The sequence below is a fragment of the Aotus nancymaae genome, unplaced genomic scaffold (assembly GCF_030222135.1).
Source record: "Aotus nancymaae isolate 86718 unplaced genomic scaffold, 86718_ANA_hifiasm-v0.15.2.pri h1tg000057l, whole genome shotgun sequence".
Taxonomy (NCBI): domain Eukaryota; kingdom Metazoa; phylum Chordata; class Mammalia; order Primates; family Aotidae; genus Aotus; species Aotus nancymaae.
The window spans coordinates 66,246,222-66,260,092 of record NW_026988471.1 but is presented as its reverse complement, the minus strand read 5'-3'; the positions used below and the strand labels follow the sequence as shown (position 1 = coordinate 66,260,092).

Here is a 13,871-nt window from a genome sequence, read left to right as displayed (position 1 = left end):
TAAAACTACAAAAATAGTCTCTACTAACTTAGTAAGTTGAAGTTTTATATTAGGAAAAGACGTTACAATAGGAAATAACATAGATTACCTATTTTTGATAATCCTCTGCAATAATAGCATTTAAAAATATAACTATTTTCCTCTGTGTAATTTCTATACATAATTGCTAACTTTCCTGTATTTCCAAAACTTACATGTAATGACTTTCAAATATATGTCAAGGAAATGTTTCATTTATCATTGCAAACACTGATTTATTAAATAAAATAGGAATCTGGCCTTTATAAAAGTCAGCATTACATTTCTCACAGAGAAATCAAGAAAAAAAATTCCTATCACAGATAGTTATCAGTAGTCTTTGTGAAGTCTTCCAACTAATATTTCATTAAAGAAATGAAGTGGGAGTTGCATTTCCACATGAGGCTTGTGCTTTAGCCATTCTCCGAACCAGCGCTTCTTGTCTTTTTCTCTGAATTTCTTCAGGAGAACACTTTCTATTTTTCTCCTCTTCCTCTGAAAATTCAACAAAAGATAAGTTTTACTTTTATTGCCTATAAAGTCATTCAATATGTGCTTTAATTTTTGCTCTTTTATCACCCAGATATGCCATACTGGTTTGACCAGTAAATCAAACTAAACCACTAAATATAAAATTCCAAGTATCTAATACAGATATAATGCTCCAGTTCAAAAGAAAATCAAGCACCGATTGATCTGTCTCTATTTGACACATTCTTTTCACAGTGTGATAAAATTCAATTTGATAGAAAACTATTTCACTATCCACCAAACAATTCTTGTGAACAATGACATCTCATTTATATAACCTATGAATAAATATATCTTTATAAAGGATACACTAGGATTTAAAATGTTATGTAAACTTTAATAGGAAAGTAGTCAAAATATAAGAAATTAAATTAGCTATCAATATCTCAAATCATGTATATTTACATGTTATATTAATATTCAAATCTATTTTTTCCTTATAGAGCTATAAAGGTTTCATTTCATCCACTAAGGAAACATATTTTGGAGTGATAAAATAAAATCTCTCATATCAAACTGGTTACCTGTAATTGACTGTTAGAAATTATATTTTTATTTGGCAGATACATTTTGGAGAAACTTTAAAATAATCTCAACTAACTTAGTAAGTTGAACATGTATCAGAAATCACTTTCTCATTTAAATGATACAAGTTTAAGACCATCACCCTAATACATGTTTAAGTAAACTTTTACGAGTATAACTGTTTATGTTGTAAAATATGCTTTTTAAGAAATAATAATCTGTAATATTGACAGAAGAAAAATATTATTATTTATACTGGCATCTAGAAAAAGATTCACAATTTATGAGACATTTTTCTTGTTAACTAACAAAGTCATTTTCCAAAATACATCATCTGTCTCTCTTTCCTTTCCTGGTATAATCAGAAATGGAAAGGGTTATTCAGGCTAAGAAATACATATTTTAAGTAAGTTCCCCAGATGACTGTGATGACTTTATTTCCTAAGCTATTTACCTAACAAACTATAGCTATTTTTCCCTACAGAAAGACACCAGAAGATACTTTCTGTAGGGAAATTAGTTTGGCTAATTATCTAATACTTCAGTCTCAAAGTTAAGAAACACAACGAACTCAGACCACACCTACAAAGACTTTACACTGAATTTGACACTTTCTGTAGGGAAATTAGTTTGGCTAATTATCTAATGCTTTAGTCTCAAAGTTAAGAAACACAACAAACTCAGACCACACCTACAAAGACTTTAAATTGAATTTGACTGTGTGGAAAGAAAACAGGTTAATAATACACAACAACAGAAAATGTAACTAAGTTCATCTTACAATTTGCTTGGTAATATTACAGAAAATAATTTCAAATGATAATCAGGTCACACCATGAAAATTTGATTTAGGGAGTCATCCATTTTCCCCATCAAGTCTTTCCTTTAACTCAATCTATAATAAAAACACACAGCAAAGCCTTAAAGTATTGTAAAGTACTAAGCAAAAGCTGCTTTTCTTAATCTTGATCTTACATGCAAAGTCAGTTATTTTTTTTTCTGCAAAGGGTCAGAAAGCATGCATGTTAACCTTTGAGTATCTTGTTTCAAGTGCTCACCTGTGCCACTGTACCAAAAATAGTCATGGATAATGTATAAATAACTGATGAGCTGTGTTCAAATAAAACCTGTTTATGGACAATGAAATCTGGGTTTCATATAATTTTCAATATATATTTCAATGTCATGAAATATTCTCCTTTTGATTTTTTTTCAACCATTTAAAATGTAAAATCCATTTTTAGTGTGCTGGCTGTACATAAACAAGCTGCAGGCTAGATTTGGACAGATCATAGTTTGCCAACTCCTGCCTGAAATCAATGAGGGAGTTAAGTGAGCTTTGTTTCAGAAATATTTCCCCGGAGAGCAGCTTGCTAAATACCAAAGTAAAAGGAAGTAGAAACAATAGAAAACATCAACAAGGTTAATATTAAGAGATTCGGTACTATCAATAATCTTAAAGAAAATATTGATAAGGTAAGCTAAAAGGCAGATTACCCATAAAAAATGCAGATAGATTGGTAGATAGGACTTTCGGGAAAACTCAAATACTCCAGAAGGGTTAGTCTTATAGAATTATAACTATAGTTGACCCTTGGACAACATGGGCTTAAACTGGCAAGTCCACTTATTTGTAGATTGTTTTCTGCATCTGCCACCCCTGAGACGGCAAGATGAGACGGCCAACTCCTACTCTCTTCTTCCTTCTCAGCCTACTAAACATGAAGATTATGAGGATGAAGATCTTTATGAGGATCCACTTTCACTTAATGAATAGTAAATACATTTTCTCTTCCTTATGATTTTCTTAATATTTTCTCCAGCTTATTGTAAGAATACAGTACATAATTCATATAAGAACATAAAAAATATGTGTTAATTAATTGTTTATGTTATCAGAAAGGTTTCTGGTCAACAGCAGGTTATTAGCAGTTAAGTTTTTGGGGGATCAAAAGTTATACAGACTTTCGATTGCAAATCAGATCAACACCCCCATTGTTCAAGGGTCAACTCTGTTAGTAAATTCATGCTGGGAACCTGCTTGAATTGGCTACAATATACTGACTTTAATACAAATGTAAATACTTAAAATTATCATAGATTGAGAACAATTTTTAACATTCCAAAATATCTAGTTTGGGCTATAGTTTAGAGCAAGTTTGTCCAACCCACAGCCCGAAGGCCATGTGCACCCCAGGACACCTTTGGATGCAGCCCAACACGAATTCATAAACTTTCTTAAAACATTATGAGATTTTTTTTTTTTTTTTTTTTTTTTTTTTTAGCTCATCAGCTATTGTTAATGTCAGTGTATTTTATGTGTGGTCCAACATAATTCTTCCAGTGAGGCCCGGGGAAGCCAAAAGATTTGACACCCTGGGTGTAGGGAATTATTTATTGTCAGTGGTGATAAGATAAACTGGTATAACTGTTTTGGATAGAAATTTGGTGGTATCCATCAAATTTTAAAACTTTCTCTTGCAGCAATTTTTTAGGAATTAACAGATATAATTATACAAGAATGCAGAAATTTATGTAGAAGGATATTTACTGGAGTATTGTTTGTGATTGCAAAAAACTGCAATCAACCCAAACCTCCATCACAGAGAAACAGTTAAATTATGGTACATCCATACATATCACATAGTCATTAACAGGACTAAAATAAATTTATATGTACTAATAGGAAAAGACAGCTATAATATATTAAGTAAAGGCAAAAGCCATTGCCAAATAGTGGGTATACAGATTTATTAATATTTAAATAAATCTATAGGTATATACACATACACATGTATATGTATATAGACACACACATATCTTTTTATATGCATGAAAAATGCAACATAATGTATAACAAACTCTTAGTAATGGTTTCCCCTAAGGAATGGTTATGAGAAAGGAGAAATAGAAGACTTAACTTTTTACTTCATATTATTCTATACTGTTTTACTTTTCTTTTTAAACAACTAGCATATTACTGTTGTAAGTTTAAAAATAAAGTCACTTAAATAGGAAAGTTGTAGTGGTAATGTCAACAAGACAGAGAAGAATCACTAAATAAGAAATAATTAAGAAATAAAAAATAAACAAGGAGAAGATCTATTTATAGACTCTTCAAAGGCGGCCTCTGTGAGAAAGTAGTACTTATATTGAGCTGTAAGAAAGCACCAACAAAAGAGGGGCGGAGGGGTCAAATGTTGAAAAGAAGTAGTTTTAGTCAAAGAAAAGAGCAGTCTAAGTTCCTGAACAAGGAAGAAACATACACTGAGAAACTAAAAGATAGCTGGTGTGGCTGAAACTTGGTAAGGAAAAAAAGAGGAGGCAGGTTAAAAAGAGATAATCCACAGCTTTGTTGGTCAGAGTATAAGTTTAGATTTTATTTGAAATATGACTGGCAGCCATTTAAGGTTGTTTTAAATGCAGAAATGCCTTTTTGCCCATCTAATTTTAAAAGACTATTCCACTATTTGGAGATGAGAATTGAAAGGGGACAGATAAAAGAACTGCAGTAGTCTCGTCAAGAAATGTTAACTTGGTGTAGAAAGAAAAATGGATAGTTTTGGGATAAGAAACAATGAAACTTATTGATAGAATAGAGACTTGGGGAAAAGAGGAATTGGAAGAATCAGAAATGATAGGTGGTATCAAGTACGTAAATCATAATTTTAACCATCACCACTAGCAGGTTTATATCAAATATCACACTAGTAAAGATGTTTAATTAGAATGCTCTAAATTTCTAAATATTATTCACATCACTGTTCCATCATTACTCAAGTTTTAATTAAGATTACTCAAGTTTTAAAACAATGAGATATTTAGGAAATACAATCCTAAAACGAACACTGTAATACATATATCTAAAAGTATGATTTTCCAAGAAAGAATAAATCATTTTCTTTCTAAAAGAAAAATTTTACTGAGTACCTACTATATGCCAGTCATTGTGTTAAATGCTGGGAAAGAACCCAATGTAATATTTTGAAAATTAAACCAACTCCTCTTTGTATAATACAGTATAATTATACGTATTATTTTAAGAATTCGTTAAACATCATAGTTTTACCTTATACATTACACACTCAAAAACAACAAATAATTATTTTACTACTTTTAAAGATAATACTTTTCAAGGAAAACTGTTTCCTATTTCATATATACCTTTTGAAGATTGTTTCAAAGATTCAGAAAGTTTCACCAAAGATTGCTGTCGAACAGCTCCTTCCAGTATTGGGTTGACACTTTTCTTTTTCTCCACACCCTGTGTAATTTTGGGATCAGACATAGTTCCAGTCATATAATCTTGATTAAACTGGCAAAGAATCCGAGAATTTTTCATCTTTGTAAATGTAAACTTTGGAAATCCAACTGTTTTGTTAAGGCTGCTCTGAGCTTCATCTGTTATAGTGTTATGGCATAGTTGCTTAGTACTCAATTTCTTCTTGTAAGTAGCAATTTCTGTACTCATATGAGCTGAAGTTACATTCAAACTTGAATTTCCTGAAATAACCGACTTGGAACTATTCACTTGTACTGGAACATAAGTGTTAGTACAAGAGACGCACAGACTATTTATCTGACAGTTTGAGATCTCAGAATACGTAGTCGAATTTGTGGCACCTAAAAAACTTGGAGAATTTCCATATGTTTCCCCTTTCTCCATCTTCATTGGCTTATCTATTTGTAAGCTATTTGTCAAAGATGTCTGCACTGAAATGTTGCCTGGATTCAAATGCTTTGATTGTACCAAATTACTTCCTTGTTTAGATAGAGTAAACATGTTTTTGGCTCCACATTGAGAATTGTTATTGATCTCACGTATACTTTCTGATGTGTTACTGTCCTTTCTGATGTCTTGTTGCTGAGTTAGTCTTTCAATATCATCACATGCTTGGTACAACAAATCATCATCTACATCATCTGCTTCCCAGGTATTATCTAATTGATGACATGCTTTAATAATTTCATGGGCAAATAAGGGATCATTCCAATCATCAAAGAAAGAGCCTAATTTCGATGCACTGGTGTGATTTGGGTTACTAACAGTGGTTTCATTGCCTAGATTTGCAGAGCCAAAAAGATCAGTATTAACATGTGATTTAACAGACTGATTTAAAATGCACTTACTTTTCTGTTCATTAGAATATCTTGTATTCAAAGCAGACTTCTTTTCAGAAGCATGTACAGTACGAATAAATTTAGTGTGAATATCTTCCTTTATTTTTGTCAGATTAGATATAACTGTACAATCTTGAATTTTGTCTTGAATTAGAATTTTATTGGAAGAGTTTTCAAATTTCATTTTATTTCCAGGGGATGATAATTTATTTGATTTATTTGAATTTGATGAAAATCTATATTCTGCATCTATTAATTCTCTGTCATATGTCTTTGAAGAAAGATCTTGTAATACTTTTGAATCTACTATCCTGGCATCTAGACTTGTATTTACTCTTGATGTATTTTTATCATTTCTACTATTAAAGGTACAAATTCCCTTTTGATCAGTAACCTGGGCTGTTGTAGAAGGCAAGAGTTCAGGTATGTCGACATTTTGTATAACAAAAGGTTCATTACCTAGTAAGTTTTCCCATTCATCCTCAAAATCACTGGTAGTAAATGCATCAATGTACTTATTAGAAGTTTCTGGTTCCTCAGTACAGGAAGTTACACATGATTTTGTCATTATGGGTGTATCTGCTTGAGAAGAAAGTGATCGTGGGGTTTTATTTGGCAGTTTTCCAATGACCAGAGTTTCATTAGTATTAATTTTCTCCTCTTTCAAAGCATTTGTCTTTCCAAAGGTAGTATTACTGGTGCTCCAAAAAGCCTCTGGCAGTTCTTGGCTTAACTGTCCACTACATTTCTGAGTAGAACCATCAAAAATGGCATTCAACGCTGCTTCAGCAGTTTGGTCAAATGGCTTCTGACTGCTATTTTGATCATTTGCCACAGATATCTTGGTGTTTCCTTTGATTGGCTTCTTTTTTGTAGCATTATCTATTTCGGGAACTATATTACGTAATGACTCCATCTGTATATTATCTTTATAATTACTTAAAATCTCTGTTTCTGAAATCATCTGGGTAAAATCATAATTCCTCTTGTTTTGTTCTTCTAGCACATCAAGCTCTTCCATATTTTTATCAAATTGTTTAGCCAGTTTCATAAGTTCTTCTTCTTGATTTTTTGTTTTTAACCTATTAAACAAGATTAAAAAATTATAATTAAAAATGTTCTGAGACATTATATCCAATTTTATTTAACATATTTTGATGTTAAACATCTAAGATTTTAACACATAATTATTTTAACTGAAAATTTCATAGATCAAAACTATGGAAATTTTATTAACAAAAATTTTGATATATTCACAAAACCAAACTGGAGTATTATCAAAAATATTTGCTTTACTGAATCTAAGAAAAGCTGAAAAGTCTTAACTTACTTTGTGCAGCTGATTTTTGCTCTTGATTTTCCTTTTGCTACACTGGGAGTACAAGGAATAGCAGTTTCACCAATCCACACGTCCAGCATAGAATTTGTTGTTGGTTTTTCATCCTTTGGCAGATAGGGGGAAAAAAGGTATAAAGTACCAATGCAGCAACCACCCTTCCAAAAAAAAGAAAAGGGGGAGAGGGGGAGAGGAAGACAGGAAGAGAGGGATGAAAAAAGAAAATAAAAACTAACTATTTGAATTAATTTCCTAAATTCTGGTGAAGTAATAGTTACCAAACAAACTCATAATCAATGAGAAGTTGGGAGACAGCAATAATAAGCTACGAGAATTGATCCACTTATGTTTCAGAAAATGAAAACGTTCAGAATTAGAAATTGTTTATTTTCAAAAAACATTGTTTTAAGAATTAAATTTATCAAATGTACATTTAATAATAGAAGTATATGCTTTTATCAAAAGAAAATGGACATTTTAATTGTCATAAAATACTCATAAAAACATTAGTGTCAAAAACTGTGTTGCAGAAATCATCAAAATTCACAATAAAGAGATACATATGGAATTATTTCTGTATCATCTGATTCTCCAAATTTTCTTTACCTTTATTATAGTCTTTATTTAAAGTTGGACAATCCATGTTGACATAAATTAGGAATACTCAGAATTAAGGTCAGGACTGAATTAAGAGATAAGAGCAAGGTTAGAACTGATGCTAAGAATGAGGCAGTAATAAGAATAAAAAATAAATAGACATAGCAGAAAAGTTTAACCAGGATAATAAATAGAAAAAAGGCATTTTAGATCTGGATATTTTTGCTGTACCTTTTAGTCACTTGATTATGCAAAAAAATTAAGAGAATGTGCTTCAGGCATTACTTGCAAACCAAACCAACAAATCAAATAAATTAACCATTTTCACTCTATTTTATAGCACCTAGAATGAACATAAATATCACACAAGGTAAAAAATAATCTTATTACCAGATTATAGGCTACTCAAAGCAAGGACTCTTCTTAGGATAGCTCAGCATCTAGCACAATACTGGGCATAAGAGTGTCAGTTTCCATTTATTTACTAGAAGGTTTAGGTGAAGACATCCTACATCTTGGTCTTCAAATGCTCAATGATTCAAAAAACAGTTTTCTTAATGTCGATTTGAACCTAGTTGCCTTTAGCTTTGTAAATACTCAAGAAAATCAGTAATTTCACTTTCAGACTAAATATATATTTTCCCTTTTGTTTCAGTAATATTCTTGAATTTAAAGAAAATAATAGTCTTAATTATGAACTCTGCCACTTACCAAAGTAATTTTAAATTCATTCAATTTTCAGAGAACTAAATTATGACTTTACGTACCCAACTTTATATATACATGGGTCCTATGTATGTTTGTATACTATTTATATGTGTTATATATTACATATTTCTTCATTAATAATTACATAATTTATTGATTTCCAACCATAATCCAGATGCTATATAAGGTATCTAAATGCATTACTTCACTTCATTATAAAAGGCATATACTGTGCAAAGCTGTATAAATGAAGATACGTACCATCTTCAAATAAACAACATTGTATAAAAAGTATCCCTGCAGAAAGTGAATTGACTGTCCAATTAAAATAAAAGTGCATCTTAAAAAAATTGCTATCTCTGAAAATGTTAAAAGAAAATTAAATAATGATTTGAGAATGACTCACCTAAAAATAAACAATATAAATATTTGTCATTCTGAGAACACGACAAGGTTTCAAACAGACATTGAAACTGCTGAACATTTAAATGCTTTAAAAGTACTCAGTTTAAGAGGGTAACATTTTAAAAGCTACTAATTTCACTGTATTTTTTTCTTTTACACAAGTTACCACTTGCATACTGTTGCCATTTCTTTATATGAACTACCGTTTCCAGCCCACTTAGGTAAAGGGTCCAATAATTTATTCGCAACTATCTTTTTATCACTATTTAGGCTGGCCAGCCCAAACACATTTTATTATGCTTCTCTGATGTGAAAACCACAATTAATGAAGATCTATTGTTTAACTTATAGAGTAAGTACTATTATGGCATAAATGCTATTTAACTAATGAATGGTAAGTAAAATGAATTTCTATGACATGTTAAATATGGAATGTAAAGCTAGTAGTAACAGAGTTGTTTTGACTGTGCTAGGTGTAATTTTGGATATTTTATAGCTGCTAAGAAAAACTTCATTTCCTCTCTCTTCCACCTGGATGACAGTCATCCTTCAAATCATGTTTTGGACCAGTGCCACATAATTGTTTATGGTCAACATATAGTAACTATTCAAGGACATGTTAAGGGAAAATAGCATACTTCCTTTAAAGAAGACAGTAAGCAAAAATGTTCTTGGAATTAAATGTTGTTAAATAAGAAAAAGAGAACAAAAAATGAAGTTCAGAACAGTTTTATGTATTAAGCCTTTGCTTCTCAGTAACTGTCATGTAGTATTAGAGTTATTGGATTGCTTTGTGTCAAATGATTGACTTGAACATATTTCTATTTCGCTCAAACAGGACAAGAACTGAAATGAAAAAAAAAGAAATGAAACACTTAAAAAAAATTTTTTTAAGAGACGGAGTCTTAAACTCCTGGCCTCAAGTAATCTTCCTACCTCTACCTTCCTCCCAAAATGCTGAGATTACAGGCATGAGTCACCATGCCTGGCCAAGAAAAAAAAGTCTGGAAATGGTTCTATTACAGTAATAACCTTAACATAGTCTTACAATTATAGCACTCTATAGTTTACAAAGAATTTTTACGTAGTTTAATCCTCATAATGATCCAATGAAGAGAGCAGGAGCAAGACAAGTAATAATTCTAGTTCATAGCTGAATGAACTGAGGTGGTGAGAGTTTAACTTGCACTGGGTCACACAGCACAGGAGGCTGAATGAGGACTAAAACCGAATTCAGTGATCTCCACTTTTGTGTTTCTTTTTTTTTTTTTTTTTGAGATGGAGTTTTGCTCTTGTTACCCAGGCTGGAGTGCAATGGCGCAATCTCGGCTCACGGCAACCTCCGCCTCCTGGGTTCAGGGAATTCTCCTGCCTCAGCCTCCTGAGTAGCTGGGATTACAGGCACGTGACACCATGCCCAGCTAATTTTTTGTATTAGTAGAGACAGGGTTTCACCATGTTGACCAGGATGGTCTCGATCTCTTGACCTCGTGATTCACCCGCCTCGGCCTCCCAAATGTGTTTCTTGATGATCTTGTAAGTCAATGAGTATTAAGAACAGTTTGAATGGGGAAACATTATACTACCAACAGTAAATACCAATCACAAAACAACCATAAAAGTTTAAATTTTTTTGATTGCCTTATTCTATTATTTTAGTAACTTGAAAAATGATGCCATATGTTGTTAAGCACATTAGATAAAAACACACACAATGCCCTAGTAAAAAATTACTCTAAAAAATGAAAACATATATACTTAAGAAAATATCTATTACTAATTTTATATTATGTTCCTTTTTTCAAAATATGCATTTCAAAAGCAGAAAAGGCAAAACAGTAATTTTTGCTGCCTTATTTTTGGAAAAAAGAATTATAAAAGACAATACTTTTCACTTAAAGAAACTGTACAAGAACTGAGTGGCACATTCTTCACTGTTTTAAAACAAACTATAAAACTAGTGATAACTCACCTGAGGAGCAATACGATTAACAATATGTGAAATCTCATCACTATCTGTGGTGTAAATCCGTTTTTTCCTTCCTTTACCTAAGGAAACAAAGACATTTCTATAAATTATAAACAACCCTCAATTAAAAAAAATACCTGTCACTTCTTAGAAAATAATTTTAATTAGTGCAGCTTAGAGGATTATGTGTTTACATCACATACTTACACAGATAAAATCATTTAAGACTCTCAGAAGTGCCCGATGCTATCATCTGACTAGAATTCTAGTTAAATCTGAATCATTTATCAAATATTTACCCACATAAAAAATGTTCATAATGAATTACCTAACTGCTTTGTCAATGGAGAATTCTGATCCCAAAAGATATCATTCTGTCCATCTGGATCATTAGGAGAACTGAAGGAAGATGACAGTAAGTCCATTTTCAGCATTCTCTTTGGTGTTTCATAACTTTCTATATAAAATATGATTAAAATTACAATTGTTGCATTTTAAAGTATTACCTTACTTCATAATATCCCAAAGTCAATTAATAGCTTAGCCTTTAATAGTCCAATATAATTTTTTTTCCCAGAGATAAGTACCTGAACCATAAATGAAATGATTGTTTCATATAAAAATCCATGCAGCACTTCCCAATCTCGACATTGTAAATAGCAAGCACTTTTAGATAATCTAGAAGGTCTATGAATGCATAATACAATACTGTATAACCTAAGTCATTCTATTTATTATCACTGAGACTTGGAGGCTTTGGGGAACCACCCATATTTATAGGTACACTTAAAATCAAAAGTATCCTAACAAAAACTTAAATATGTTTAGCCCCTTTCATCAACTTTATCCAATCTACATTAATTGTGATTCTTCAAAAAGCATTAGTGATCAAATGCTTGCGAATTTTTGTCTAGAATCACTTTCAAATTTCTATAAAGATTGTTGTTCATTCCCGAATTGCTTTATGGGAGTATTATTAAAGACATGTAAGGTAACAAGGACTATTTCAAGAACATGCTCCAGAATAAAGCCTTTTGTATGAGTTTCAATTCCAACTAATATTTACTAGAAGCCTTTTAAAAGGGAACACCAAAAACTAATCGAGATAAAAGGGGTCCTTAGTATCTTACTTGGAGGGATGTTACACATAGCAACTTCCAGTTTATTCATAACGAGGTAAGATATCACCCAGGCTTTGAGACAAACTTTAACTTTTCATATGACCTTTTCTCTAAAATAGGTCGGGGGTCGGGGGTAAGCTTTAAAGAGAAATAACTTCTCCGGGCATAAACTGAGGATAGCTGACCTATCAGCTCTTTCTCCTCGCTCTGCCACCGCTGCTGACTGGAGGATAAGCCTAGAAAGCCGCCACCTTCCCGCAAACAGGTAAACCACATGATCTATTGCTGTGGAGGTGGCAAGTGATGATCAAACCTAACGGGGTAGTGCTCAAGCTCGAGGACAAAAGCCCATCGGGGAGTGGTAAAGGATTATTTTTGAACTCTCGAGGGGTGAATCCCAGAAAAAGAATACACACTCCAAACTCCACCCCCACCCCTGATTTCCCTGTTCCAAGCGGGGCTGTGGGGATGCAGCGCCAAAGCCAAGGCAGGCCGCGCTGCCGACGTCTCACCCTCGGGGTTACTTTTACTGCACAAGGCGGCTGCTGGAGGCTGCTCTCGCTGCCGCACTGGCCCGGGAGGCCCCTCTTTAGCCCCGCGGGGCCACGAACCGCGGGCCTGCCTCAGCCGCCTCCTCCCTGGCTCGACCACCGAGCCGCATTCCTCAGTCGCCGCTGTTTTGTGCGGCGTGTTCTTCGGGATAGGGCTGTCATCAAGTTTCCTCCGCCGACTCATTGCCTATGACCCGCCTCCACCAGCCGCTTCTTTCACATTTTGCAAAGGGATGAGTAGGGCAACCGCACTACAAACGGGACTCGGCGTTAGCGGCAGCCGCCATTTTGGCCGGTGGGGCGCGCGCAAGAGGCGGCTGCTGATTGGCTGCGTCTGGGAGAGGGGCGGAGCTGTTAAGGTGCCAAGGGCGCGCGCGCGCGCGCTTCCGCAGCCGGGACAGGAACCTGCTCGGGAAGAGGGGTCTGTGTTCAAATTCCTCCGGATTGGAAGGGATTATAGGGGTAGTAGTTAGGTACGCGTAAACTGAGTGGGAGCTTGTGAGATGGAAAGGAGATTGAATACACTAACAGCTTTTTATTGAATTTGCATCGAAAATTGCACTTTAGATTCATATTAAGGGTCTTCGAATTTGTGAAGAAGAGGAGATACTGCTAATTTTTCAAAGATGATATGTTCATAGAAAAATCCAAAAGAAAGTAGAAAAAATTACTAAAATAATAATGTAAGAGTTGCTGGATACAAAGTCAATATTCAAAGATCAATGTGTTTCAATAGATTAGCAACAAATATAAAATTGAAGTTTTAAAGCGATACTATTTATAATAGTATATGAGATAACAAGTAACTAGAAATAAGTTAAAGATTGTCCTTCCTACAAAGAGAACTATAAAACATTTTTGAAATAACACGAAGACCTAAACAAATGGTTATACTATATTCATGGGTTGTGAGACTCAATATTGTTACAATGTCAGCCATTTCCAAATTGATCTATAGATTCAACATTAATACATCCAAAGTCCCAAGA

At 33.2% G+C, this 13,871-nt stretch overlaps 1 protein-coding gene across 4 annotated transcripts; it reads right to left on the bottom strand.

Moving 5' to 3' along the window:
* Positions 1-228: 228 nt before the first annotated feature.
* ETAA1 (ETAA1 activator of ATR kinase) lies at positions 229-13,117 on the bottom strand. Of its 4 annotated transcripts, none has more exons than XM_012475611.3 (6): positions 12,844-13,117; positions 11,539-11,667; positions 11,214-11,290; positions 7,526-7,689; positions 5,239-7,277; positions 229-513 (listed from the first exon to the last, which is right to left on the bottom strand). In XM_012475611.3, the coding sequence occupies exons 1-6, from the start codon at positions 13,064-13,066 to the stop codon at positions 386-388; spliced, it is 2,760 nt and encodes a 919-aa protein (XP_012331034.2). In that variant the 5' UTR covers positions 13,067-13,117; the 3' UTR covers positions 229-385. The 4 variants fall into 4 exon arrangements, with proteins under 4 accessions (XP_012331034.2, XP_012331035.2, XP_064220258.1 ...); XM_012475612.2 differs by having other exon boundaries at positions 7,526-7,638; positions 12,844-13,115; XM_064364188.1 differs by lacking the exon at positions 12,844-13,117 and having other exon boundaries at positions 7,526-7,638; positions 11,544-12,753.
* Between the last annotated feature and the right edge of the window lie 754 nt (positions 13,118-13,871).